This window comes from Pollicipes pollicipes, unplaced genomic scaffold (genome assembly GCF_011947565.3).
Source record: "Pollicipes pollicipes isolate AB1234 unplaced genomic scaffold, Ppol_2.1 Scaffold_3447;HRSCAF=4054_pilon_pilon_pilon, whole genome shotgun sequence".
NCBI lineage: Eukaryota > Metazoa > Arthropoda > Thecostraca > Pollicipedomorpha > Pollicipedidae > Pollicipes > Pollicipes pollicipes.
In genome coordinates this window covers 11672891-11699041 of record NW_023596297.1, presented here as the reverse complement: position 1 = coordinate 11699041, position 26151 = coordinate 11672891, and the positions used below count along the sequence as shown (strand labels likewise).

General features: G+C 56.5%; 1 protein-coding gene across 1 annotated transcript; it reads right to left on the bottom strand.

Moving 5' to 3' along the window:
* Nucleotides 1-306: 306 nt before the first annotated feature.
* Nucleotides 307-24582, bottom strand: LOC119091634 (uncharacterized). The gene is made up of 7 exons (XM_037214441.1): nt 24579-24582; nt 24250-24348; nt 7266-7387; nt 2817-2849; nt 2279-2546; nt 1846-2061; nt 307-431 (listed from the first exon to the last, which is right to left on the bottom strand). The coding sequence occupies exons 1-7, from the start codon at nt 24580-24582 to the stop codon at nt 307-309; spliced, it is 867 nt and encodes a 288-aa protein (XP_037070336.1).
* Between the last annotated feature and the right edge of the window lie 1569 nt (nt 24583-26151).

The following is a 26151-nucleotide window of genomic DNA, read 5'->3' as shown; positions in this document are numbered from 1 at the left end:
GGCTCAAACAAACGACAGAAAGCTCATGACACGATGGACCCTCATTTCCCCACCACGTGATGTCCGATTGTGAGTGCCCTCGACACCCGCGCTTCCGACGCGGCTTAATGCTGGCTTGGCACGAATGGGGCCAGTCCGCATCTGACTGACATCACTAATGTGCGGTAATTTCCTCTGTGCAGTGCCATGAGGCACGGACCTGTCACTTCCAGCCCAATCAACAGTGAATCAGCCAACGAAATGCTTTAGCGCGGAGGCGGCCGCCGGTCGATGGCGGCCGGCGCCGCATGGCGCGTGGACTGCAGCTCACCCGCGCTGCTGCCGTTCCTGTTCGGAGCTGGCCACGGAGGGCAGCGAGCCGTCCGAGCCGCCGCTCACGCTCGTCTCGCAGCTCTCCGAGCGGCGGCGCGAGAGGCTGACGATCAGCGGGCCTGCCGGCGCGGCTCCGGGTCAGGTCAGGTCGCGCCAGGTCACGCCGACAAGGATCGCGCGGCGGCACGCGATGACACGCCTGGATAAAATGTCACGCCGCAAAAGGTGTCAGACGGGGATAGGAAATAGTGCGGAATATCTCACCGGGACAGATAATGTGTTGGGACGGCTATCACACGGAGCGCAGAATTTCGACCGCGCGGGTACTTGCACCCGGACGGGATATCGCGCAGAGGCGTCACGCCGGGATAGGGTAGAGAACCAGGACATGATATCCCACCGGGAGGGACGTCAAGCCTGCACGAGCTCTCTCACCTGTGTAGGATAACGTGTAGGATAACCTGTGTAGGATAGCGCAACCCGGGACGGAATATCTCACTGCGACAAGGTACCACACCTGGATAGGATACGCATCAGGACAGAACATCACACCGGAGCAGGACAAGCCGACCGGTTAATCAAGTCCCATGAATTATTTGCTCGGGCGACGTTGGAATCAGATGAGACCCCCCCCCCCTCGTAACAACGGCTTGTTATGCGGACGCCGGCCCGATACTGGAATGGACGTAAGCCGTAAACAATGGGATCATTTGGTGCCAACCTGTTATCCGGATATCTGTGGGGTCTCGTACCAGGACATGCGGCGCCGTAACACGGCAGGACGTCACGAGTGTTTATGGACGGCAGAAACGGGAAAGGGTGCAGAAACGGGCAGTAACCAAAATCAGAAAAACGCGACGTTATCACAAGAGCAGAAAGAAACGACGTAAATATTCCGTTTGCTCATCTCAAACATTGTCCGGGAATTTTCATCAGAGAATATCACAACGGGGCAGAATGCCACAAATAAACCAGACATCACACCCTTCCAGGATGTCGCGAAGGCACGGAATGAAACGGAGAAAAAAATGTTATCACGGGATAAAACACCACAAAAACCTGCTGACACAGGTAGCACCGGACCGCCCTACGGCAGAACGGGGATAAAACACGCATGGGAAATGTGCAGACAAGGGTTGGGCATATAAAAAACATGTAGGAGTTACATATGTAAAATGCTACAGCACCTTGCCATTATTATTAAAGAAACACGTCTCTTCACGTTGGCAGTTTGTTCTACAATGTAATACATCTGGGCGTTTTGGCAACGACACGGGTCCAGTGAAAAGCACATATCACAGTGGTAAATAAGTTAATTTGTTTTGGCCCCAAGCGTTACATTGAAGGCCAAAATTGGAAGTATGTTACGTGTTAAGGATCATCTGGGAGCTGAAACACGGAAGGCTCTGTGACCATAAAATCAAAGAACTTTCTTGGCGGGAATAATCAAACATTTAAAGTGGCCGAATGCCTGAACAACGGCCATCATTGTTCGCGCTGAGCGTGGCAGCTCGGCAGTGCGGCATCGCTCACTGGAGTTGGCGCGCGTCTCGCGGCCGATCATCGGCATCATGGCTGCCGGCAGCGCACAGTCGGCCAAGCAGCGGTTGTAGACAAGCAGCGGCGCGGCCTCACTGGACGCACGGTCCGCGCGGCGGCCGGCCGCGGCCAGCGGCGGCGAGTGTGACGCAGCTCGGAACGGAGGCAAAGCATGCTCTTGATTATCCTTATTTTTCTTTTTGATGACACCTGGGGGATATGCCACTGCGCATCAGCTTGGTGCTGAATAAAACTGGTCGTTTTCGTGACTTCTTTCACACTGTGCTCAGTTAACCATATACCAACTGTCACTTTGTCAACCTGCTTGTACCATTCATGTAGATATATATATATATATATATATATATATATATAACATTACGAGAGCGTGAAGCGCCCGGAGCCGCAGTTCACATCAAACACATACCTAGAACTTTCTTCCGGTATGCTTGGCTTTCCTCGCCCATGTTCAGGCTACTAGAGCGCCATCTGTTGATTCCGGTGTTTCCCAATCGCAGACTGCCACCTCGAATCCAGCCGCTCTTGGGCGCGGCCTCTCTGCGCGTCTCCAAAACCTCCAACTCGCTACCGTTGACCTCCTTCGGGACGGGGCCCCCAGACAGGCTCCGCTGCGACGGTGATGCCTCTATACCAGAGTTAGTTTCACCGTTCGCCGCGCAGGCCGACAGGCAGCGCTGGCGGCGGTCGGCGCCAGTCCCCGCCGCCGCTGTCGCCGCCGGCTTCGCCTGGCGCTGGCGGCGGGCGCGCAGGCTCTCGACGCGCCGCAGCAGCGCCGCCGCCGACTGCTGAAGGCGCTCGCGGCTGCTGCGGCGCGCCTCGGGGCCGACGGCGGCGCCGGCGCTCGAGTCCGAGTCGAGCGTGCTGTTGGAGCCGGCGCCGGCGACGGCCGTGTCCGAGCGGCGTCGCCAGCGCTGCGAGTGCCGGCCGTACAGCCACGGATCGACGGGCGGCCGGCCCTCCTCGTCACTCTCCTGCACCTGTGACAGACGCACGGCACAGGTCACAGCAGGGCCGTGGAGCGCCGAGCGCGCCCGCGACGAAGGAGGCCGAAAGCGTGATGCACAACGGATTATCGGCCCCGACACAGCTCCTGGACACTACTGGATCATAGCACTCTGCCATTGTTTGTTCATACACGGTGAATTTATTCGAGCTGAGCAGCTTAACCACGAAAACAAAATGCAGCCTGAAACGTGACAGCCCCTCACGTTTAAAAAGTTGCAAGGTTTGTCCTTGGCGGAAAGACCCACGGCCCTTGCCCGGCGTTCAGTCAACGTGTCCACAGACAGAGCGACCCCGACCCAGCTACCTCCAATGAGCAAAAAACGTCCCGCTTCTCACGGAAAAGGTCTTCAAGGCTCAGAAATCGCAGTCACAACACACTAAAGCATCTGGTGAACGCCAGCTGTGCCTGTCTGCTGACTGCACACGAAACCCGATCAAGCAGCTCTTTCCCAGCGGCAGTCACGCAACGAGCGGCGTCCTGCCGGCACAACAGGGCCGGTGTCCGGTCAGCAGTCTGCCGGGGCGGAGCACGGCGCTCGGCGGGCCGGATTCAATGGTCGGCGGGCCGGATTCAATGGTCGGCGGGCCGGATTCAATGGTCGGCGGGCCGGATTCATTGGTCGTCGGGCCGGATTCAGTGGTCGGCGGGCCGGATTCAGTGGTCGGCGGGCCGGATTTAATGGTCGGCGGATCGGATTCAATGGTCGGCGGGCCGGATTCAGTGGTCCGCGGGCCGGATTCAGTGGTCCGCGGGCCGGACTCAATGGTCGGCGGGAGTGAGTCGGGACCATGGCTGGTCTTGACTTGGGACCTTGACTGGTCTTGACTTGGGGCCTTGACTGGTCTGACTCGACCATGGGCAGATGAGAGCCCCGTGGTTGGTGACAGGACAGCAGGCGGCCCCGCGGCCATGGGAGTCACAGTCACGGAAGTTAGTGTCCTGCGTCACGGGGAGTCATGGGGAGTCAAGTCTCAATCCTACGGTCGCGAGTAGCCACGATCCTGCGATCGCGGGGAGTCTCCATCCGGCGGTCACGGGGAGTCTCCATCCCGCGGTCACGGGCAGTCACGATTCTGCGGTTACGGGAGTCATAATTCTGCAGAGTGATCATGGAGAGTCACGATCCGGCTGTCACGGGGAGTCTCCATCCCGCGGTCACGGGGAGTCACGATGCTGTGGTCATGGAAAGTCACGACGTAACGTGGACAGCACCAGCGACCTCGCAATCACAAGCATCATGGCCATCCCGCCGTCCCGGCGCCCCGCAATAACGGAAACCCCGCCGCTCCATGTTTAGACGTCAGGGCTGGTCGCGTCGTCGGGCCGACTGTGACGGCGACAAGGGAGCTGACGGCAGCTGCTGATAGATCGATCGGAGACAGAGGATGACCTCAGGCAGGGTCTCCCGCCCCGGAGCGGGACATGGAGGGGAGTCCCGACTCAGTAGCGACCTCTCCCCTGAGTCATCCCTCTCTGGGCAGGGGCTGCCGGACGAGCAGGACCTGTGACGTCACGGACCGGTTAGGTTGGCGACCAATGCGGCTCTTCGGAGGCCACCTGAATGGCAGGGTGTGACCGCGAGAACAGGTTCTCGATTTGAGACGAAGCTCCAGATATGGCGCGGTATGTCAAGAATGTTGCATGTGATAAAAACCCACTGTCCCAGCAAACAATACAAAGGGATGCATGCGGTCAAGCTATCTCAGTTTACCACTACTGGCAGGGGCCTGCTCATTTTAAACGCTGGACAACGAATTCGGCTAATGAGAGGGCTCAGGATCCCCCAGAAAGCCGACATCCGTTGTGACCGCTAGGCGGTAAGGGTTGACTAATGACTGGAAGGCGAGAGTCATTCGATGATGCGCCAGCTGCTTGGCAGCATTGCACAGCATAAAAGAAGATCCATCCATTGTTCTATGAGTGCAAAGGCTGGAGGAAAGCGCATTTGTAAAAATTATCTTGCACTGGTTTTGTGGTTGCTCCGGCGCGCACCTGGGGTCCGACTTTAACCCCGGTTTAACATGGCGCGCGCAGGTTTCAACATAGGTCGTCTCCTCCTCCAGTATTTGGACACTTTCACTGAACTGATGCCAACCAAGGATGTTTTGTGGGATAGCATTGCAACGGCTCATACTGTCCAAAGGCGGCTTGCGGGGATGCCATTTGAGCTCGTAAGACCTTGAGACAGATGACACTTCACGGTTGAGTACCCTCAGACAGGTGACTCATCATGGTGGAGTACGCTTAGACGGGTGACACCTCACAGTGTAGCACCCTTAGACAGGTGACTCATCATGGTGGAGTGCCCTTAGACAGGTGACACCTCACAGTGTAACACCCTTAGACAGGTGACTCATCATGGTGGAGTACGCTTAGACGGGTGACACCTCACGGTGTAGCACCCTTAGACAGGTAACTCATCATGGTGGAGTACCCTTAGACAGGTGACACCTCTTGGTGGAGTACCATTAGACAGGTGACACCTCACGGTGGAGTACCCTCAGACAGGTGACACCCCACGGTGTAGTACCCTCAGTCCGCGCCACTGGAGCAGCGGCACCGCGCAGCCTGCCTCACCCCTGACTCACGCGGCCCTCGAACAGCCGGTCGCGGCCTCGGCCCGTAACTGTACATGGCATGCAGTGCCAGGCGTCGCGCTGTGAACTCGGGGCGAAATTCCGCTGCCACTCGCTTTGTCAGCCTGGCAGTTGTGTCCTTTGTTATTTGCAAGTTGTTTCGTCACTCTGATTAGCACTAATGTGTTACTTTCCTATCGCAGCGGCACACAACCCCTCCTGTTACTGGCACTGTTGTAGAACTGTGCCGCTTGCCTTTTTGGTAGGACCAACGTTTGCAGGCTTCGCCTAGCTAGATCGGAGACACCGCCGACAAAATCTAGCCGATCCCTAGAAGTCAGGTGTCCCGGTGGTGCGGACACTTCGGCCATTACAACGTGTTGGTATGACGCACGTTGGCATGTCCTGCCTAGCCAGATCGGGGACGCTGCCGCCGCCGACACCTGGCCGGCGCCAGAAGTCAGGACTCAGATGTGACTCGGAGAAAATACAACTGCCACGCAAATGGCACAGCGACATTTGTTTGCCGGATAAGGTGAGCAGTGACGGCGTCAAACCCGGCCGCCGGGCGCGAAAACAGCCGTCATGAGGCCAGCTCGGCGCCGCTGGCCGGCCGGGCGGAGCCTTAGCCACCGCGGCCGACAGCCCTGCGCCGGGGGCGGCGGGCGGAGTGGCGCTGCCTGTTCCGGGGACCGTCCCGATGACGCACCGCAGAGGGAGGAGGCGCGCACGGTGGCGGCGGTGCGCGGCCGTATGGCTACAGCTGTCTAAGCCAGGCTCGGCGCAGCATCGCCCTGCGTCGTGTCGTCGGACGTCTCTGAATGGTGGCTGACCTAATGTCGCAGGGTGGCGGCCCGGGTGATGGGTGATGATGGGTGATGTGAATGATGGGTGGCCCGGGTGCATCGTGTATGAAGTAGTCTGAACTCTGGACTGAGCAGACGCCGCGCCGTCATCGCGATGTGGTGCAGCTATCCAACAGCTACACAGAGAACTGCGCATGTGACAGTGAGGAGAGGCGTGGTGCGTGCCCTAACTGTACCGTGTGTTGGCCCGTATGAAGCTATTAACTGCTGTTGTGTCCTAACTTGAAACACGCTGGCAGTCTTTTGGAGTTGGGAGCTGTTTCAGTGGTGGTTGCGATGCTGCGTGCTTGCTGTCCCACAATGCCAAGACGCCGCGGCCGCACCGCAATACGATTCAGGCGTTATGTAACATGTCGGGCATCAACCAAGTCCAGCAAAGCATTACCCGCGAGTAACTTTTCGTTGAAATCCATGCAAGAGTCCATCCGAGGTCGAGCCTATCCTCTGGCTCAGTGCTCTTGTGCTCTTGGAGGATCGCTGGGCTGGGCTGGTGCAGTGCTCTTGACCGACTGTCCATGCAAGAGACTATCCATGCAAGAGCCTATCCGAGTGCTCCGGCTCTATCTGAAGTGCTCAGTTGTCCGTAGATGCGTGCGGCTCCGAGCAAAAGTCTTGAGGTTTTGGGGGTCAGCGTGCTACCATACGAAAAACCCTAAATAAGTTTTTTGTGTGGCCGCCGTCCCAACTAGAAGCTGACCCACACGTTTCAATTCCCCGTACGCCGTCAGTTACATCTGGACAATACAGTGGCTTTGGTATTGTCCAGCTGACCACACGACCGCAGAGTGACCGGCGAGAGCAGCCACAAACTGCGCTCAGCCCTGTGCCATCACCCCCCACCCGCAGGAGCGGCCAGCCAAGCTCCGTTCCACCTGGCTTGTGCGCTGCGCCCGGCCCTAGGAGCGGCCGCGGACGCCAGCTGGAGGCCGAGCTCGGCTCACTCACCTGGCGGCTTCTGATGAGCTCCAGCCTCATGCCGGCGTGCCGACGCTCCACAGCCGGCGACGGCGCCCGCAGGTTCAGCTCCGGCCACGCCACCTCAGGTCCAGCGAGCCGGGCCTGCTGCCCTGCAACGACACGGCGGGCGGGCATCAGCGAACCGCCCGAACTGCGAGCGGGCATCAGCGAACCGCCCGAGCTGCGAGCGGACATCAGCGGACCGCTCGAGCTGCGGGCGGACATCAGCGAACCACCCGAGCTGCGAACAGGCATCCGCGAACCACCCGAACTGCGAGCGAGCATCAGCAAAACGCCCGAACCGCGGGCGGGCATCAGCAAACCGCTCGAACTGCGGCCGGGCATCAACAAACCCTGCAACGACACTGCATGGCATCAGTCTCCGCCGGAACTCCGGCCGGGCTCCTGTCGACGCCGCGGAGGGAGGAGGCGTGGTCAGGGACAGCGTCCCGACCGGGGCAGCGTCGTTATGAGGAAAAGAGAACCATTCAAAACGGCGCAACACCGTCCAGACTGACCTGATGAAAGTCAGAATGGAGTGAGAGGACCAAACTTTTTCCAGGTGAAATCAGCCCCGACACGAAGTGGCAGTTTTACGGCTGAGTGTGTAATGGGCAGACGGAGGGTGTGAGCAGCTCTTAACAGACATATCCAGTCCCAGAGTGCTGTATGGTCACCTCTACCCGCGCCAGCATCCCAGATCCGTCCAAGCCCACCGCCATGCCAGCCTCCGCTGCCGGGCGGCCATCATGCTCCGCGACACAGCCCAAGGATTTATCAGAGATGGTCCGGATAGTGCCGACGCAAAGGCTGTTCAGACATTCCGGGTGATATTCAGTTTAAGATCTGGTACATCTCACACAGCTCCCGTAGTCGTCACTCGGAAAGCACCGGAAACTGCTTCGGAAAGCTCCATACAGCTGCTCCGGAATGAGCTTCGGCCGATCCAAGTGAAAACAGTGCGGAACTAACGAGAGAAAGTTGCCAACACTGCACAAGCAGGTGCGGTGGCTCCTGTAGTGACGAGGTCGAGCGTGAGCCGACAACACCACCCGAGTCAGAGCTCAACTGTGGACAATAGACATCAGGGATTTCTCGAATCAAAACAGATTTGTTGCACGATACGACCATAGGACTGGTTGAGCAAAGGACTTCCATTGACAAATGTTGTTTTCATCCGCTGTAATCATCCGGAGCTCAGCCGTTGTTATTTTCATTGTAACTAACCCTAGAGGTGACGTGTATAATGGCGTTCCAACGCCGCCACGTAGCGCCCTGCTATGTCAGTGATCTCAATAGCCCACTGTGATCGGCTGATGTACATCTGGTAACGGTACTGTGGTGACTGGTGACGCACCGGCACCAGGAAAATGGGCGCGGCAGTCCGATTTCCTGCAATCGTGACTGTTCTTCAAACGACAGGGCTCAGATCTACACAGAATGCATCGAAACACAAGCCGATCGTAAGGAACTCGTTTTCATCTGACTCACATATCACGCGTCGACTAATGCGCATGACCGGCGCATGATCGGGTCTCCATCCGTCGCATACGCCCTTTGCTGGCATGAGTCAACGACAGATTCTCTGCGTATCTGCAACGGTCACAGATTCCTGGAAACGATAACTCTTGAACTGATCACCGCCTACGCGCTGTTCCGTAGATGCGGTGAAATCTGTTCGCATCGTTCAAGGGGGGAGGGGGCAATACAAATACTCGGCTCTGCCAAAACGCCGTGTCAGCTTGCGTCACAAGAACAGGAAGGTGCGATCGGTTACGGCTGCAGTTCCCTCTCATTAAAACGCAGAACAGGCAAAGTTGTGTACCAGGTAATATTGTCATGGAGCCAACAAACAACAGCGCGAGCTACGGACCACATGCGCACATGGTCTCTGGAAGGGAACTTAAAGTGGACGGAATGGTCCCTGGACAAATACTCGGAATGCAGATTCATAAGCTTCTGGACGGTCACTCAGACTGCTCAGCCGGGTTACAGGTCCCTGGGTGAGCACTCGGACGGGCACTCAGACTGCTCAGCCGGATTATAGGTCCCTGGGTGAGCACTCGGACGGGCACACAGACCGCTCAGCCGGGTCACAGGTCCCTGGGTGAGCACTCGGACGGGCACGCGGTGAGCACTCGGACGGGCACGCGGCACGGTCAGCTCACCGGCACCCGTGCCGGCGAAGGTGGAGGGATTCCCTCCAGTTCAGCGGAAGAAAATCATAAGATCGATTGCGGGCTACAAATATTATCATGAAACAGCCAGCTGTGTCTGGTATCAAGAGACATGAGACACTTGACAAGCCTTCTCGCAAAATGGTGCGGCACGAGGCTGGGCTATGTAGAGTCGGAAAAGCGTCAGGGGCGTACAAATAACTCAGGTCCTTGAATTTGCGTCTAAATTGGGGAATAACGTTTTACCTCGGGTACAGCCAGGCCACCTTCCCTCCCTAGCCACGCATTTTTCCTTTTCATGAAAGATGCCTGCTGACAGCAAGCAAAAATCGGTGTAACGCCTTCTTACTGAGCTGCCCCTCCCCCTTAAGACAATCCTAGCTACGGCCCTGCATGTTATCAGCAGCACGCCCACGTGCACCAGATGGGCAAGAGATCCGTCACACCATCCAGGCACTGCCACACAGCTGTCATCGAGTACAGAGCTGAAGGCCTGCTCGGTTTTATGATCCAGCCGATTTTAGCGCCGGACAAAACGTGGGGCCACTGCCAGCTCATTTATGTTTTTTACTGCAGGGCCTCGGAGTAAAAATAAGCAATCCTGAGGCCCAGGTTCCACCGGCTCACCAGTCATACCAGCGGTTTGTGACGTCATCACATTAGCCAGAGTCCATTTATTGCTGGGTGACGGGGCGACATTCCAGCGCGTGACAGCTGCTGCGCCAGGCATGGCCTGGTTCGCCCGGGCAAGACGGACATAAGGGGGACGGACAGGGTGTACGTGAAGGTGGGCGGCCCGGGCGCCCGCACCGGGTCACCTTAGCGACGAGGGACGCGGTGTCATGCAGAGCCGAGAGACACCGGCGCACATTTGCGGAGGCTCGTTTCTGATCACAGCTTGTCACCGCTGGTGCCAACATGAGCAAGTGCGGTGAGTTGTAGGAGACAGTCGGACCGCCGTTGGTTGAAAGCCAATACAGGAGACGCAGACCAAAGTGCATATGGTAAGCGCATGTGGGACCATTTCTACGGGAGTGCGCTATCGTCTCAAGCATTGTTTCGTAGCGGCGAAAGCAGGGCAAGCGAGCCCGGGTCAGCTCGGCCGTAAAGTCCCACGGCTGAAAGGCGTCGGGCGGATTGGTCCGCGACAGAGCGATGGCGACCAGCACCCAGTTTGACACAGCACATGGTGGAGCATCTCCCCCAAAAAAAGGAATTGCACTCATGCTTACGGGCTCCAAACTTCCACATTTGAATACCCCGGGCGGCAATAACTTTGGAGGCCGGCAGTTCCTGGCGAGTAATAGACGTTCATAAAATCCAACATTCAAATTCCGGGCTTGTTTCTGGCATAATCTGTCTTGCGAAAGTGTGATTTCGGATTTAGGTCAAGAGAGTAGCCTCGAGGGAGCGCAAGTGGCATTTGAAAGCAAGCTGCATCAGGATTAATGGCTGAAGTTCTGCGGGCAGTCCGCACCACGGGGATACGATCGTGACAACGAACATTCAAATGTTCGACTCTGCGGTACAAGCCAGGTCCGGGTCTGCAAATGGAGAGTCGCAGTCGGAGCCGGTGAGCTCATCCGAGGCCATCGGCTCTGACTCCATGACTCACCAACCGGTCCTGCTCTCCCGAGTCAGGAGTCTCGCTGCTGATTGGGAGTCAGGTGGTACTGCGGGCCGTTTGACGGCACCAACAAGCGAAGCTCAGCCAGCCGGCGAGCCTGGTCGCGTGCTGTAAAACGGACAGCGAGTGCACGTGAGGATGTACGAGCTCCGACTTCCCCAGCTCCTCACACCTAACCGGCGGAGGTCAACGCCACAGTAAAACCGCCATAGAAAATCCGACGACCGCGCCGGCTAGGACGAGCCCGGGCCGTACCCGTCGCCCCTGGAGCGCGGAAAACACTCCTCACCCAGTCGTGGGGGACGCTCCGGACGAGGCAGAGAAGACCGGTCCACCGCTTAGGGCCGCCGCCCCCATACACAGCCGCTGAATGGTTTATTCATAAGTGGGAGATGACGGGCAGACAGACGGCTCGGCGCTGGAAACGCCGGTCCGTCGAATACGCAATGTGCACCTGTGCACTACACCGGCGCATGATCGGCCGACCTCCGCAGCTGGGCCACATTTGCTGGTGGCCGTGGCGGAGTCCGTGCATGTTGACCGGAGGCGTGTGACATTAGTTTGATGAGGAGCGTGCCTCGCTGATCCGTTTGGGCTGCGTGACATTGGTCCCAGCGACGGCGGCGGAAAAAACATGATTGGCGACCTGTCTGGCTGGAAACATCCCAGAGCCATCACGGGGATCACGGAGCGGCCCACAGCATCACAGAGCGGCCCACAGCATCACACAGTTGTCCACAGCATCATAGAGCCGAGCTGGTCGCTCCGCCAATTGCCGCTGTACCACTGAGACTGGGGTAATTGGCATCGATAGGTCAGGCCGCCACGCTCTGCCAGCCTGTCCACGCAAATCCTGTCGTCCTTAGCTGCATCTCTGGGCCGCCACGAGTAGCACCGTTAAACTGCAACCGTATGTACTCCGCTTTACACCAGTACGTGCTGAGATGCTTTTTGCTGCGTGGCGAAAGGGTCCATTTCGGTAGCTCAGGTGGTTAAAGTGACTGCCTGTTGGCTCTCTTACTCCTGACGGATGGGTCCGAAATGCTTTAGACGCTGGCACACGACAGGGATGGCCTTCGAATGGTGGCAGCGCCCACGCTAAAGGTCAAGTGACGTCAGAGGGAAGGGCGGATCGAACCGCCTGTTGCGGCACGTTGAGTTCTAGCCACAAAAGTATGCCGCTGACCTGAAAATAACGATCAGATGGTGGGCTTCGTGCTTACCCGACAAGCTCTGCATAGCGCGGACTCTGATCCAAGAAATCCATGCAATCAAAATGCTTGGACTGAGCCTAAAAATGCAAACGTTGTTTGGAATCTGCGCACGTCACTAGCTCGAACGCACCAGGTACGGTTTATTGACATATTTGGAGGCTAGCCCAGGTTGATCATCGCAATTTTGTCGTGGAAAAAGCAGGCAGCCTATTAGAAAATGCACGTGCTGCTGACCACTAAAATCAGGCAACAATCACTCGCTTTGATTCCACACAGGCCTGAACGGCGATACGTACTTAGCAAAGGCAAACAAGCCGATGACAAAGCCAGCATGCATGTTTATGATCTCCACCTGCACTTAGCTTAATGGGCCAGAGAATAACATCACTGTTAAAGGGAGTATAGGGGCTTTAAAAATGCTTGGAATGCACTCTTTTGTAATCTCACATAGTGCAGACGAGCGGACGGTCCTAGTTACCAATGCCTCCAAATGGAGGAAATCGTTGGCACCCCGTACCCTGGTACTCCACCGTTACGTTGTACACCTTTCGAACAGCATCCCAGGCGACATGGGAAATTCCGAGTCCTCCCTTTAAGAGCTAGCCAAAATAGCACAGGACCATGTTTGTGCGGCGGCAGTGCAGGGCCGGAGAATAAAACGATAGATAGCCATGTGTTGTCGCGGCACGAAACCGAGCCGGACTTCCAACACCACCGGCGGAGGCGTTCGCATGTCGTGCAGGCGGCGGCTTATCCAATTCCGCAGATCGGCATAAATCAACATAATAACGTGGCAGCGGTGACAGGACGGCAAACAAGGCGCATTCCTGACTGGCGGGTGGGCTCCGGCCGCTGGTCAGGAGTCGTCCCAGTGGCCCGACTCCCCTTCCCCCCCCCCCCCCACACACACACTCCTGACACGCCACGAGATGTGGACACGCCCCGGCGGCTCGAGAGCCCGGCTCCGGCCGCAGGTCAGGAGCCATCCCGATGGCGCGCCTCCCCGCCCCCTCCGCACTTCTGACACGCCCCAGTGGCTCTAGAGGCGGCGCCTCAGACTCGGTACACGGCGGAGGGTCCGGCTGAAGATCCTCGCAGAAATGTCTGTCAGTCGCCAGTAAACACTGCAGTCAGCAAACGTGATGTTAACATTTCACGCTCACTCACGACTGGGGGCCGTTGACTGATGGGTATTTGGGAGGGTAAGGAGGACCCATGTACCGATGTAAGACACGAATTATACAAGCAGAGCCGCTCGATGCATGGATGCTGAGGTCAGCTACAGAGACAGTTCGAAGAAGTATGTTCGTTCAGTGAGTGTATTCAAGATACGCGCATTCATGCCTAAACGTGAATAATTTTGAGGAAAACGGAGTTAAATACCCTCGGAAGAATCCGCCATAGCTTCAGTTATTTTCAACCACCTTCCATTTTCTTTCCATTGGTCGGCTGGTTGTCAATCCAAGTGAGAGAAGCTTGCCATATAAACCCACAGCCCGAGAAAACTCCAAGGGGCAGGGGCATCAGAGCTCCAGTAAGGGGGCAGCTGGTTTAATCCCGACACATTTTCCCGGACTATGACAACTGTATGCTACAACACATGGTACAGACCTCGACACAACAGAGGGATGAATTAAATTTTCACAACACCCCTTTGCCTAAGCATAGGGGTCGCACGGCACGAGGCTGGATGTAAAACCCAGATCCCATGCGACACACGGGCACCCAGTGCACCCAGCCTGGCTACGAGCCTGCTGACATAACCAGCTTATGCAGAACGGTTGCCAATAAAGGAGCGCGATGTTCAGGGCGCAGATACGAGCATGGTGACTTCAAGGCATCATATCGTTTGTCCAATCTGTCAACAGCGTTTTTCCTGTGATCGTAACGCCCAAAGCTAAGCACGACTAACACACAAGTTCATTGCATTATGCAAAAGTGAGCGCCGATACACTGATTCCGGCGGGTTTATCAGGTCGATATTTGGGGCTGAACTGTGGACCAGCGAATGGACCAGTGTCCCTGAGCACATCGACCCGCATATCACGACGGAACAAATAAAAACCTCGCGATCGCAACGCGTTGTAAAACGCCGTTCAGCGCATGACCTCCCGCATGATGACAGGCCTGCAGCGAACGACCTCCGGCGTAATGAAAGGCCTACAGCGAACGACCTCCGGCGTAATGAAAGCACTTGACAGGTGCGGAGGTGGAGCTGGGCTGAGATCGCGCGAGCAGCACCGATCGAGGGCGGTATGGCGCCGCGTCAGCCTGTCAGCAGCACCGGTGACGCAAACGTGACGCGTGCACGAGCACCGCCGCTGCTGACATATTGGCTGCTGCCAACCCACGTGACCTGTGACGTCAGGGGTGCCACCAGATGCGGAGCAGGCATCGCTGGTGTGAAGGAGCGATTGCCGCCATTGACAGACGCCACAGCGCTGCGCTGAAGGCCATGAGCCGCCAGAGCGGCGCGTCTTCAGGGCGCGCACGATCCGGCTGCCGTATTCGACTGGTTATGATCCGGAATGCGCCCGCTTGGGTAATTGGTGCGTTGTGCTTGCGCGGGGCGTCGTTTTAAGCACGTCTCTCCGCTTAACCTCTTCAAGACACTCAGAGCGGAGATCAGTCTCAGGCGATTCTCTCACAGTCTCACAGTCTCTCGCAGTCCAGCCGGTCCCTGGGAGCGCGCCCACGGCAAGCGGCCGGTCAGCCGGAGCGCTGCTGCCAGCGGCCGGTCCGGCACGCGCCCGCCGCGGCGCAGCGTGCGTGCGGCTGCGGTTCAGACCGCAGCGGCGCACGGGCTCGGCCGGTGTCGACCTGACTGACAGGCACGTCATAACTCGGTGACGCCGACCGGGTATGGCGCCGTCGGTAGGCGGCGAGCAGGGCTCGGCCGAGTCGCTCCTAGTCTGGTCTGGTCTGGTCTGGTCTGGTCTGATCTGATCTGGTCTGGTCTGGTCTGGTCTGGTCTGGTCTGGTCTGGTCTTGCCAGGTCAGGTCAGGTCAGTCAGGTCAGGTCAGGTCAAGGCTAGGCTGGTAAGACTCAGTCTGGTCCAATCTGCTTGTCTGGCCTGAGTGAAGATCTGCCTGTTGGGCTCAATGGTCGGTGTGCTACATGTACGGCACACCGAGCCCGTGGTTTCCATCGTTGGTGGCTAACAAGCGAAGAACGGTCAAATTTTCTGCTGAACATGCCAGTGGAGTGGTGAGTGTGATGCATCCACTCGGAGCGGAAGCACAGACCTGTCACCTTCCAGTCGATGGCGTAGTGGGAAATCGGCCAACAACGCTTCATAATGTTCATCGATCGAATGGACTTCGGATTTACTGCAAATTGCATGAAGGTCCGGTATCAAATAAACGCCACGCTTTTAAGTACGTTGACCTCCAACCAGTGCATTACTTTTCATGGGCACTGCTTTCCTCGTCTATTTGAGGATATCGAATGGGGAATCGAAGCCCGCGTTTTCCCAGAGGTACGACGTCACTACGTCGCATTCTAACATACCGTATATATCAAACGCTCTGCCGCTGACGTATGCACCACGTAAGCACGCACCAGCCGCGGCAGTAGGGCGTCACGTGCTGTCAGTCGTCCTGCATACTGAACGAGGACACCATGAGCTCTTCGGGGGATAGCACGCAGATGGTAAAGACGGTCCTTGGACGACTCTCGTGGCTCTCAGATGCTATCAAGAGGTATACGCCGCGCCCGCATAAATCCCGGGGACCTGATCATGACAAGGAAGTGATGGTGAGACTTTGAGGTTTGTATCACATTAAAATGACTCGATTTGATATTTGAGCGACGTTTTTGTCCTTATCAGTGTCCAATAAAAAAGCTCCGCTCGTAACTGTCTCTTCAAAGTCAATAATGTAAAACAAAACTGTGTGGGTATGACAAAGCATTCGACCATCTCAGTAATTCGTGTCCGGGTCTTTGTGCCAAAGATTCCACTGGGCATACCTCATTGTGTAGGCACCGACTGCACCCGCCAAGTGGCCCAAACTAGGGGCACATTCGGTCCTGACCCGACCGCCTAAGATTAAGCGCCCGCACGTCGGTAATGAGCCGTGCAATGCTGCAAAACGGTCGACAGTGGCAGAAGTTTAGCCGTCTTGTCGGAGAAATGCGATGCATTATGTGTAAATTGCGCTCCGTGTTGAGTGCCCCCAACACATGGAGGCTGCTCTTCTCTCTCAGACGACACCTGCGTTCCGACCACTTTACCAGGGGGATGGCACACGACAAGCATGGGGGCCTGGATCCTGAACAAACCCCAAGCAAGCACGCACACAAATTCGGCGATGAAATTACTTTCTCGCTCTGTGGGTTGTGGTACCATCCCTCATGTAAACAAGCCGCAAACAACAAGGGCTCTGACGACGTTGTTGTACAATCGATTGCGTTAATCAGGATGAGCGGTGGTGGCTAATTCAACCACTTTCACTCCCACCCAAGCCACGTATTAAATGTCCAGCCATCCACGACCTGCGGCAAGTCATGCGAATGAGCAATATTGGTCCATGTCCCTTTGTAAGCCACCAATAACACAGGTGTTGCGGTCAAGCAGTTGGCATGCATCAGTTGCGTGTTTTCCAGGGGATATCAGTACATGAGTAATGTAAGATAACGGACGCTCGTCGGACAACTGTATCCCGAGTTTTTTAGTTCAGCACACCTGCATGTATGCACGCAGCGCCAAGCGATAAACAAAGATCAAGTAACGGAGGACGACCACGATCTCGACAGTCGCGTTCACTACCGATCTTGCAGCCATGTGGCGTGCGTGGCATTGCAGCAGATTCCAGTAGTGGCGCGTGTTCGCATCTAGCCCTCTCAGAAAATCGAAGGAAGGTCCGTGTAGATGTCAAAGTAGGCCAGCAAATTTGTCCTCATCGAAGATTCCCCCACGTCGTGTGAGCAATGCGGCTCATTAACCAAATACCGTGACATTCACAGCCCTCCGCCGCGGAAGCAGAACATCGACACATTCCACTCCAAGTTCGCCGACCCGGGCAAAGCGCTTCATTGCATTGCCGCGCCACCAATAGCAGCCAGAGAAAAACAGATCCGTCTTAGTCGTCAAGCCGGGACTGGAATAACACTCGGAAGAGGACCGTCCGTTTACAAAGCCGATCAGGCCAGGTGCAGCAAAAACCCCGCCAAGGTCAAACAGGCCGGGCGCCATCGGCTTTACAGTAGCGGTCTAACGAGCTGGGAAGGATGAGCCCGGGCGCCAAACGAGCCGGGAGACCGATCTAAACGGCCTGGCCAGACTGCCGGCTCGTTCGACAAAGGTGTGGGAAAGAGGCAGCTTTAGCGAGGGCTGAACCCTCAATTGTAACAACATTAACACATTAGAGCTGAAACGTTGGGGGAAAAAGTGGGTCAGAAAGACGTCGCGTGTTGGCAGAGTCTGTGGCGTCCCGCCCATAACGCTGTCAGCTGGGCGTGCAACACACAACTTACAGGCATTTGGGGATCTGTCCGTTTGCAGACAATGACTTCGACGCACATACTTTGCACGTCAGAGTATAAGAAACTTCTAACGTCATGCTGAATAATAGCATTTGGCTCATTACACGAAGGAAGGTTTCCAGTTCCAAGGCGTTGTTGGTCCCGCTTTTTGACATGCATTACTATTTTGAATTTACGTAAATGAAACTTTACAAGGGCTGGAATTTCTTTGCACCGCAGAGCACGCACTACATCTCATATCTATGTCAGACACCCTCGGTCGAGACCACTGTTTTACCAGCCTCTGACCTCATTTCCTGCCACAGCCTGGAATAGGACGATCCGGGATCGCATGCGCCATAGGATCACCATGGGATCACCGGATCGGGCAGATCCGTACCGACGTCTCGAAGAGGCGAGCACCCATCACTACCCCCATCGCCCTCCGGGAGCAGGACAGCGCTGCAACCTAACGGAGATCCCCCGTCTCCATCAGCCGAGCCCTTTGCAAAGCCGTGGGGCGATAACAAAAGGTCGGATTTCTCCAAAGCGTAGATGTTGTTTCTACTTTTTTCCTGGCAATCTGGTTTTATTAAAATATTTCCGTTGCCAAAACACAGGTGAGGAGGGAATGTCATCCAGAAAGATGCAAACCCCCACTCGCTTCGTCTCCTCACAAAACTGAAATACTCCAAGCTTCGAGAAGAGGGGCTCGGCCATATCAGTACGACACCGGCTTGTAGCGGGCGCCTGGCTGACCGGTGCGGGTGCTGCGCGCCTGGATCTCTTCCGGGCGCCAGCTCCACCCTTGATCCGCCAGAGCGGAAGGTCGGATCGAGGCACGGCTGGTTGCGTGCGGCGCCGGACAGTGCAACCGGCAATTACGGCGGTGCCAGAAAAACGGTCGGCCATAAAGAACCGCCCTTTGTCGCTGCACGGGAGCCATGCGGCGGAGCCGCTGTCGCACGGTGCACTGAGCACTGGAAGGTGAGGGGGGACGGGCGCGGCGCCGACCGGGGCGGGCCGTGCCGCGGCGGTCCGGGAGCTGGAGGGACGTGGGCGGCGCCGACTGGGGCGAGCCGCACCGCCGCGGTCCAGCTGCTTGGGGACGGGGCCGCGCCGCGGCGGTTCGAGCGCTGGAGGGACGTGGGCGGCGCCGTCTGGGACGAGCTGCACCGCCGCGGTCCGGTCGCTGGGGGACGGGGGCCGCGCCGGCCGGAGCGGTCCGCGCCGCCGCGGTTCGGGCGCTGGAGGGACGTGGGCGGCGCCGACTGGAGCGGGCCGCGCCGGGCGCTGGGGACGGGAGGGGGAGCGTCGATCCCAGCAGGCCGCGCCGCCGCGATTCGGGCACTGGGGAGACGTGGGCGGCGCCGGTGCAGAGTGCGGCTCCGCAGCTGGAGCTCAGCTCATGTCTCGACGATTGGCCAGCATGGACCATTCATGAATGGGGCAGAAGGTAAGGGGGCCACCTGTTAAAAAGAACACGACAGCTTGGTTATGCTCGTTCCAGACTGTTGCTCATATATTCCTGTAAAGCCCACCTGGCCATCGCTAAACCCTCTGAATAATCCAGGTCGACCAATCACGAAAGAGAGCGTTTGCACGTGACAGGTCGGAAGATACTTCGTGCGGACCTTTGGGTAATCACATCCGCCGCCTGACTGTGGTGGGGCATGCGAGCCTCCAAATCGCCTCAGGAAGCTATTTCCGTGAGGCGATGGCGACATCAGCCGTCCAACAGGGCTGACGCCACGGGTCACATGGCACGAGAGCGTGCCATCGGGCAGCGTCCAGACGGGACGTGCCACACGCATTCCTGCGGGGCAGCGACCGATGGCCTAAATGTACGGTCGATTTTCTCAGCGCGTCGAACGCCCGTTCATGGGCCCCGGGTAATGTGCGAGCGTTTGGGTTCGACGCGGGTTTGCAGACCCCTGCCAGAGGCGCGTCAGAGGACCCTCCGCTGACGTCATGCTAGAGCTGAGTGCGCCGTACGCCCTGACGGCGATCATCGCTTGACGCGTGATAAGTGTTTCTCCTCCCGTCTAACTGTCTTCCAGGTCACCTTGGGGGATTCGTTTGTAGAAGAGGAGTCTTCAGTCAGTTGCTTGCATGCTTCAGTGTCTAGTATACAAATTATGTTGTCTTTTTTATGGATCATTGCCTATGGCTTGTCGCTTGCAGCTTTCTCGCGTACATATTTAGCTAAAATGTTTTGAGCGATTATATAAACCTGATCTACGGCTGTAAACCATGACGAGCAAGCTCTCTTCGCTCCATAATTGGAGCAAACATATCCGCCTAATTTTGTCCACATCTGCAATGCACGTTTCGCACTGTACATAAAATTCTGGGCAATTTGCCCCCTCACGACGGATACTGGCTGGACATGAAGACTGCTCCTCAGCCAAGTGCCTAAAAGACACCACGCTCTCGCATGACCCCATCGGTTTTTTGGCGCGCGTCCGACGCGCGCAAAAAGCACCTACCGGACCAGGCTATCAAAGGTGTCCGCCGAAGACCGGCGCCGCCTCAGCTTCCGGTGTGCTGAGTACGCCGAGCAGAGCGGTGACACGCACCGGGAGTGTGGCAGTCCGGCGCTGCGCAGCCCGTCACCGGCCACGGGGATCGGTGCTGCGTGGCCCGTCACAGATCAGGAAGGATTGGCGCTGCGTGAGCCGTCACCGGCCAGGGGAATCGGTGCCGCGTGGCCCGTCACAGATCAGGAAGGATCGGCGCTGCATGGCCCATCACCGGCCATGGGGGAACGGTGCTGCGTGGACTGTCATAGATTAAGAAGGATCGGCGCCGCGTGGCCCGCCACCGACCAGGGAGGACCGGTGCTGCGTGGCCCGTCATCGGTGCTGCGTGGCCCGTCATCGGTGCTGCGTGGCCCGTCACCGGCCAGGGAGGACCGGTGCTGCGTGGCCCGTCACCGGCGCCGCGCGGCTCGTCACCGGCCAGGAAGGATCGTCCCCACCCACGGCGTCCGGCTGCGCAGCGCGGGCTCGTCTGGCCACTCCGCACGAGTGGCCCTTGAGCGGCACTCGAGGTCGGTGGCCCTGGATGGTGATCGGTACTAGGCGCTAAGCGGGCCCAGTCGTGACTGCCATGGAGGTTTCGCCGGACGGCGTTGGGTTCGGAAGAGAAAGGCCGCTGCAACAAAGAAATCAACTGATCAAATGCGAAGAGATTCCGTGACGATTCCATCCGATCGCCAGCAGAACTTCGAGTGGATTTCTATTTCCATTTGAGAAGTGGCGCTATCCCTGGATGGATTCCAACCAGGCTGGCTGCGTTGACAATATGAAGGAAAAACGTCCTGGGGGATTGTGGAAGGCCAGTGTAGAACGTTTGTTTAATAATGGGCATATTGTTGTACTCCTTTCTATTCACATGTTGGTAATTCTGACAGTAATGGATGCTGTTACGCTACGCGATGCGTTACATTACGTAACATGCGTTATTTGAGAGTGCTCGCCATTGCGATCCGGCAGGTTCAGCCCCAGCTCGGACTTGGGGCAAACACTCAAAAGAATCGCTTCCATTCTGAATCAATGAAACTTTACTTGATTCGAGAGTCGATTCGGAGGCGCCCGAAGTCAAATGCAAGTTTGCACATGGCAGGCGATGCGTGCAGATAATGTGTGCAGAGAGCACACTATTTGCCATTCTGATGCACCGAAGCCCGAGGGTAGCTGAAGCGGATCTCCACAGTGTTACGTCTCATCCGTGCTAATTCGTGAAGCCCGGCAGCCGCATCGCCTTGAATACTGCTGGAAGGCACCCAGTAATTTCAGCTTCCAACGTTAGCTCCCTGGCGCTGAGTAGGGGAGAAAGATCTCAAAAGGTCCAAAGACATGCGTTTGGAGCTCCCAATCCTTTCTGTAAATTGACGCTATTCCACTCCACGAGAAATGGGTCCAATCTCGGTTGGAGTTGGACTCGAATGTATGATTTATCGGGACTTGGACTTACTGAGCTTATCCTTTGTACACATGTGTCGGACTCGAACTCGGGCATCGCACTGGAGAACACCGAGGGCCTGGAGTGATGAGCAGACTCAAGCCACCAGATCCCGCAATCGGATATGGACGTATCAGGAAGCCTGGGACTCGGACACGGACGAATCAGAACGCCTGGGACTCGGACACGGACGAATAAAAATGCCTGGGACTCGCAAACAGACGAATCAGAAAGCCTGGAACTCGGACACGGACGAATCAGAAAGTGTGGAACTCGGACCTAACTGGACCTTGATTCTCATTCAAATTCCTATCATTTAGAGAGCAAACGGACAAAAACTCGTAACCCCTGAAAGCGATGAGACTGGATTTCCACTTGGACTCATAAAATGTCTTAAGCATGGACTCGGGCTGGGACTTGGGTCAAAGACTCCAGACTCAGAATTGGACTTACATTTTTGGACTGAGACCATGCCTTCCACGCACTATGACCGCTGTGCAGTGCAGCAGTGACAGTGGTCCTGACTCCACTGTCACTGGGATTTTAGTTAAGATGCCCCAGTAGCTTTTGCTCAATAAAGCCATTAACACCCTTAGGATGACCTTGCTATGGAATTGCGTCTACCCAGGGTCCACTAGTGGCGGTAGATTCTTCAACGACAGTGGACACCATCAAGCAATAATCGTTTCGCTATGAAAAAGGGAGTTAACTTTTTGCACTTGGACGATTTAAGCGAACGGTACTAAACCCCGGTGTTACTTCTGCCATCGTCTTTCTCTATAGACAAAGAAATAGCAATCCCACAATGTAGCGCCACGCCTACACCTACCATACCAGGGCCAACCATATCGACACACTGCAATGTGGTGGAAGAACGTGGCTCTTCGTGCCTGGAATGTGGAGAAGTATCCTGCAAACCGTGTGTGCAAGCTAAGCGAGACCTCGTCTGCCATCTGTGCATTGCAAGTGCAGGCGGTCTCTGATGTGCTTCATGTGCTTGCTTTTACTGCGAGGGTGCACTTGTGCTGTACCTGCTTGGCATTCTATCATTATCAACCTAAGGTTTTTCCAAGTACATACGCGCAAAAGTTAAAACTCTTGAACGCACGCGCAACCGACAACCAAAAGGTGTCGCTGGCCACGGCCCGTAATACACCGAGCTGAAAACGTCGACAAATGCACTGAAAAGCAGTCCCACCTTAACCTAGGGCCGAGCAGTGGCACTTGCCTGTCACGCAACCCATCGAGATGAATACTCCACAGCCACATCGCAAAGGTTCTAGCAGGACTTACATCGCATGGCTACTCGCCTCGCCAGCGTGAGGCAATGCTTTGAGTCACGGGACTGCGGGGGACGCGACCACAGCGCCCAGACGTCCCGACGCCTCCGAGAGTAAACAAACCGGCGCCGCGACAACACACGACCACGTGCAGCACGTGCCACGTGATGTGGCACGCGTGGCTGGCGGAGACCCTGGACGCTGAATTCAGTGCACTTCATCGGATTCAAAGCGTAGCACGTTCGGTGGCCGTCAGACACGACTGCACGGAACCGCGCATGGAACGCGCTGCGTTCCTGCTGACCGGCCAGCGATCCGGCGCCCCTAGACTGAGTCCGGACCGTCCGGCACCCGCAGAGTCCGGACCGGCCGGCGGTCCAGCACCCTCAGACTGAGTCCGGACCGTCCGGCGCCTGCAGAGTACGGACCGGCCGGCGGTCCAGCGCCCGCGGACTAAGTCCGGACCGTCCAGCGCCCGCAGACTGAGTCCGGACCGTCCAGGGCCCGCAGACTGAGTCCGGACCGTCCAGCGCCTGCAGACTGAGTCCGGATCGTCCAGCGCCCGCAGACTGGGTCCGGACCGTCCAGCGCCCGCAGACTGAGTCCGGACCGTCCAGCGCCTGCAGACCGAGTCCGGACCGTCCAGCGCCCTCAGACCGAGTCCGGACCGTCCAACGCCTGCAGACCGAGTCCAGACCGTACAGCGCCCGCAGACTGAGTCCGGATCGGTCACGGTGACGGCGACATCGGTGACCGCCGGCCGCCCCCGGCGCGCGTCGGGCAAAGATGGGCGGGTCTCAATACGCGAACCATGCCCCAATCTGCACGCTGTGCTTTCAAATCGCTGTTTGTATCGCGAGTGTATCTTGGTATACGGATCGGGACGGAACTGTGCCGTGCCCGCGCCGGTCGAGACCGTATGCAATACTTGTCTCCACTGATGTGTGAAACCTCCCTGAGCATGTTTTGCCTCCATAGCAATACCGTGACTGTGCAAGCATGCTGTGAAATGACGGTGTTATCCATGTTGGTACAGTGATCGACATATTTGCATATATTATTTGCTGCCAGCGTTTTAAAGGAATGCATTTGTTTAACAGTAAGCACAGCTTTACGTTGAGGGCAGCTTTTGCGGCACATCAATCCTGCAACAACCAAATGAGGACTAAAAATGGTCTGAAGGCTGTCCGAAAACACGCCAGCGTACCTCACGCCGTAGACAGAGAGCACTCCAAAATACGTACCTTCAACACGTGCAGCGATTTCGAACTGATGCTCGTGCACAGAATGGCAACGATCAAAGCGCCCAGGTGCCGCGCTAACCGCAGATGCTGAGGTCCGCCCTGCGAGCAGGCAGTTCCAGAGAGTCGCCGGTGTCTAGCCGTGCACAGTCAGCCCTCCGCCCACAGCACGACTCCACCACGGCAGCCCCGGCCCCGTGCAGCGGCACAACTGGCGTCCGACCCGGGCAGCATGCAGCCCGCGCGCCCCTCCCGAGCCCCGGGGACGACCGCGGGGGGCGCGGACCGGCCGGCCGGCTCGCCGCAGGACCCGTACATGAAACGCTGTTCACCCATGTTGTCGCTGTATGTGTATTGATGAGCCGGAAACGAACACGTCGCTGAATAGAGGGTACGACGAGGCTGTCTAACGGGCCACGGGGTGCTGCAAAGATCACAGCGCGTTCGTCACGGCGACCCGTGATGGAGACAGTCCCGCCAGACGAGGAAACGGTTCTCTTGTGCTCGAAAAACGCAAATGAGATGTTTTTGCGGTTAATGGCTCGTCCAAAATTGAAGAGCGATTGTGTTTTTGTTTGCAGTTGCAGCAAAAAGAGAGCGTGCGTGTAGTCGTTTATGATGGTGAACAGACATTGCCCCAATAAATACGTTAGATAAGCTATAGGTATAATAAGCCAATGATGCGTACCGTTTCACCCTCAAATGTCAAAATGACAACATGGCGATCACGTTGACCACAAATCATGAGGGCCATCTCAGGAGGAATGGTGATGGCAGCCGGAAGGTATGTTTTCAGACCATCGACGCAGTGATGCTTTTCTTGCCTTGTACCATCACAATAAGACATAGTGATGGGCCACAGTTGGTCAAAACATGCACACAAAACAGTCATTACTTGCTTAACTGATGCTTCCTCAGCGAATCCTTGAATAGAACCATTCGCGGAGTCACGCACGGGTAGCGGTAATGTGCTGTGCAATCATGGAGCCGCAAACGTAAAAAGTCGTCCGCAAAATTTGCGTTTAATCACAGGTCGTCTGTACTGACGTAAATTTCAAGCACTGCACGAGAGCTGATCTCAGTTTGTGCTGGCCATGACATTGGTCTCCCAGTGGCCATACCAGCCATGAATCATGCGAGAGTTCGTGCGCATTAGAAACCCGTGACACTAAGTGGTTTGGGAGCACGGATGGCATCACTAACGTGGTCACGTTTTTCCACTCCGTCACAGCTTTTCATTAATGTGAATCACTACCTGGCGCGTTTATGAATCCCTCAAGCTGAATTTCCATTGGCCGGAGTGCGTTGCCATTATCAACACTGCGGAAACTGTCGTGAGGTCCGTTGTTCAGTCGAGGTGTGTCCTGAACGTCACAATTCCGTCCATTACCACATTAGTCCTGACTTTGTGGCTTCGTCTTAATCCCGTCTTCAGAGTTCTTTTGCACTCGCGGCCGATCACGTAGAAGCTAAGCTGTTCTGAACGTGATTGTCATTTTTTGGCTCGTTTTGTTCTCTAGTCATTGCTTTTCGATGGAAGACCAATGACTAACAAATGTCAGTGCCAGTCCCAGGCCGTCTGTTAAGCTAGGTAACAGGAGCGAAGCCCATACTGTGGCGAAGCGCTCCACCTTGCAGCGGCCCTCTCACCACTGGATGACCAATCACTGCAACTTGAGTCAGTGCGCTCATACAATCACAGAAATACAGTCAGCAGGTAAAATATGAAAAACTCGTCGTTACATGTAAGGATTTCCCTCATTCCCGTTTCCAAAGTTACCCACACAGTTCACAAAAACGAGAAAACTATAACAAAAAAAAGTTTAGTTTATTTTTCTCTGAATGACAAAATTGTGTGACTCGAGTTCGGGACAAGCAATGTTTCGGGGAGCCCTAGGCTAATGG

What these genes read in the sequence shown, in the direction of transcription:
- LOC119091634 (XM_037214441.1), bottom strand. An exon ending in AATCGCTGCACGTGTTGAAG is followed by an intron (nt 7,388 to 24,249) that starts GTACGTATTTTG and finishes GTGTCGTTGCAG; the next exon opens with GGCAGCAGGCCCGGCTCGCT. An exon ending in AGCTCATCAGAAGCCGCCAG is followed by an intron (nt 2,850 to 7,265) that starts GTGAGTGAGCCG and finishes CGTCTGTCACAG; the next exon opens with GTGCAGGAGAGTGACGAGGA.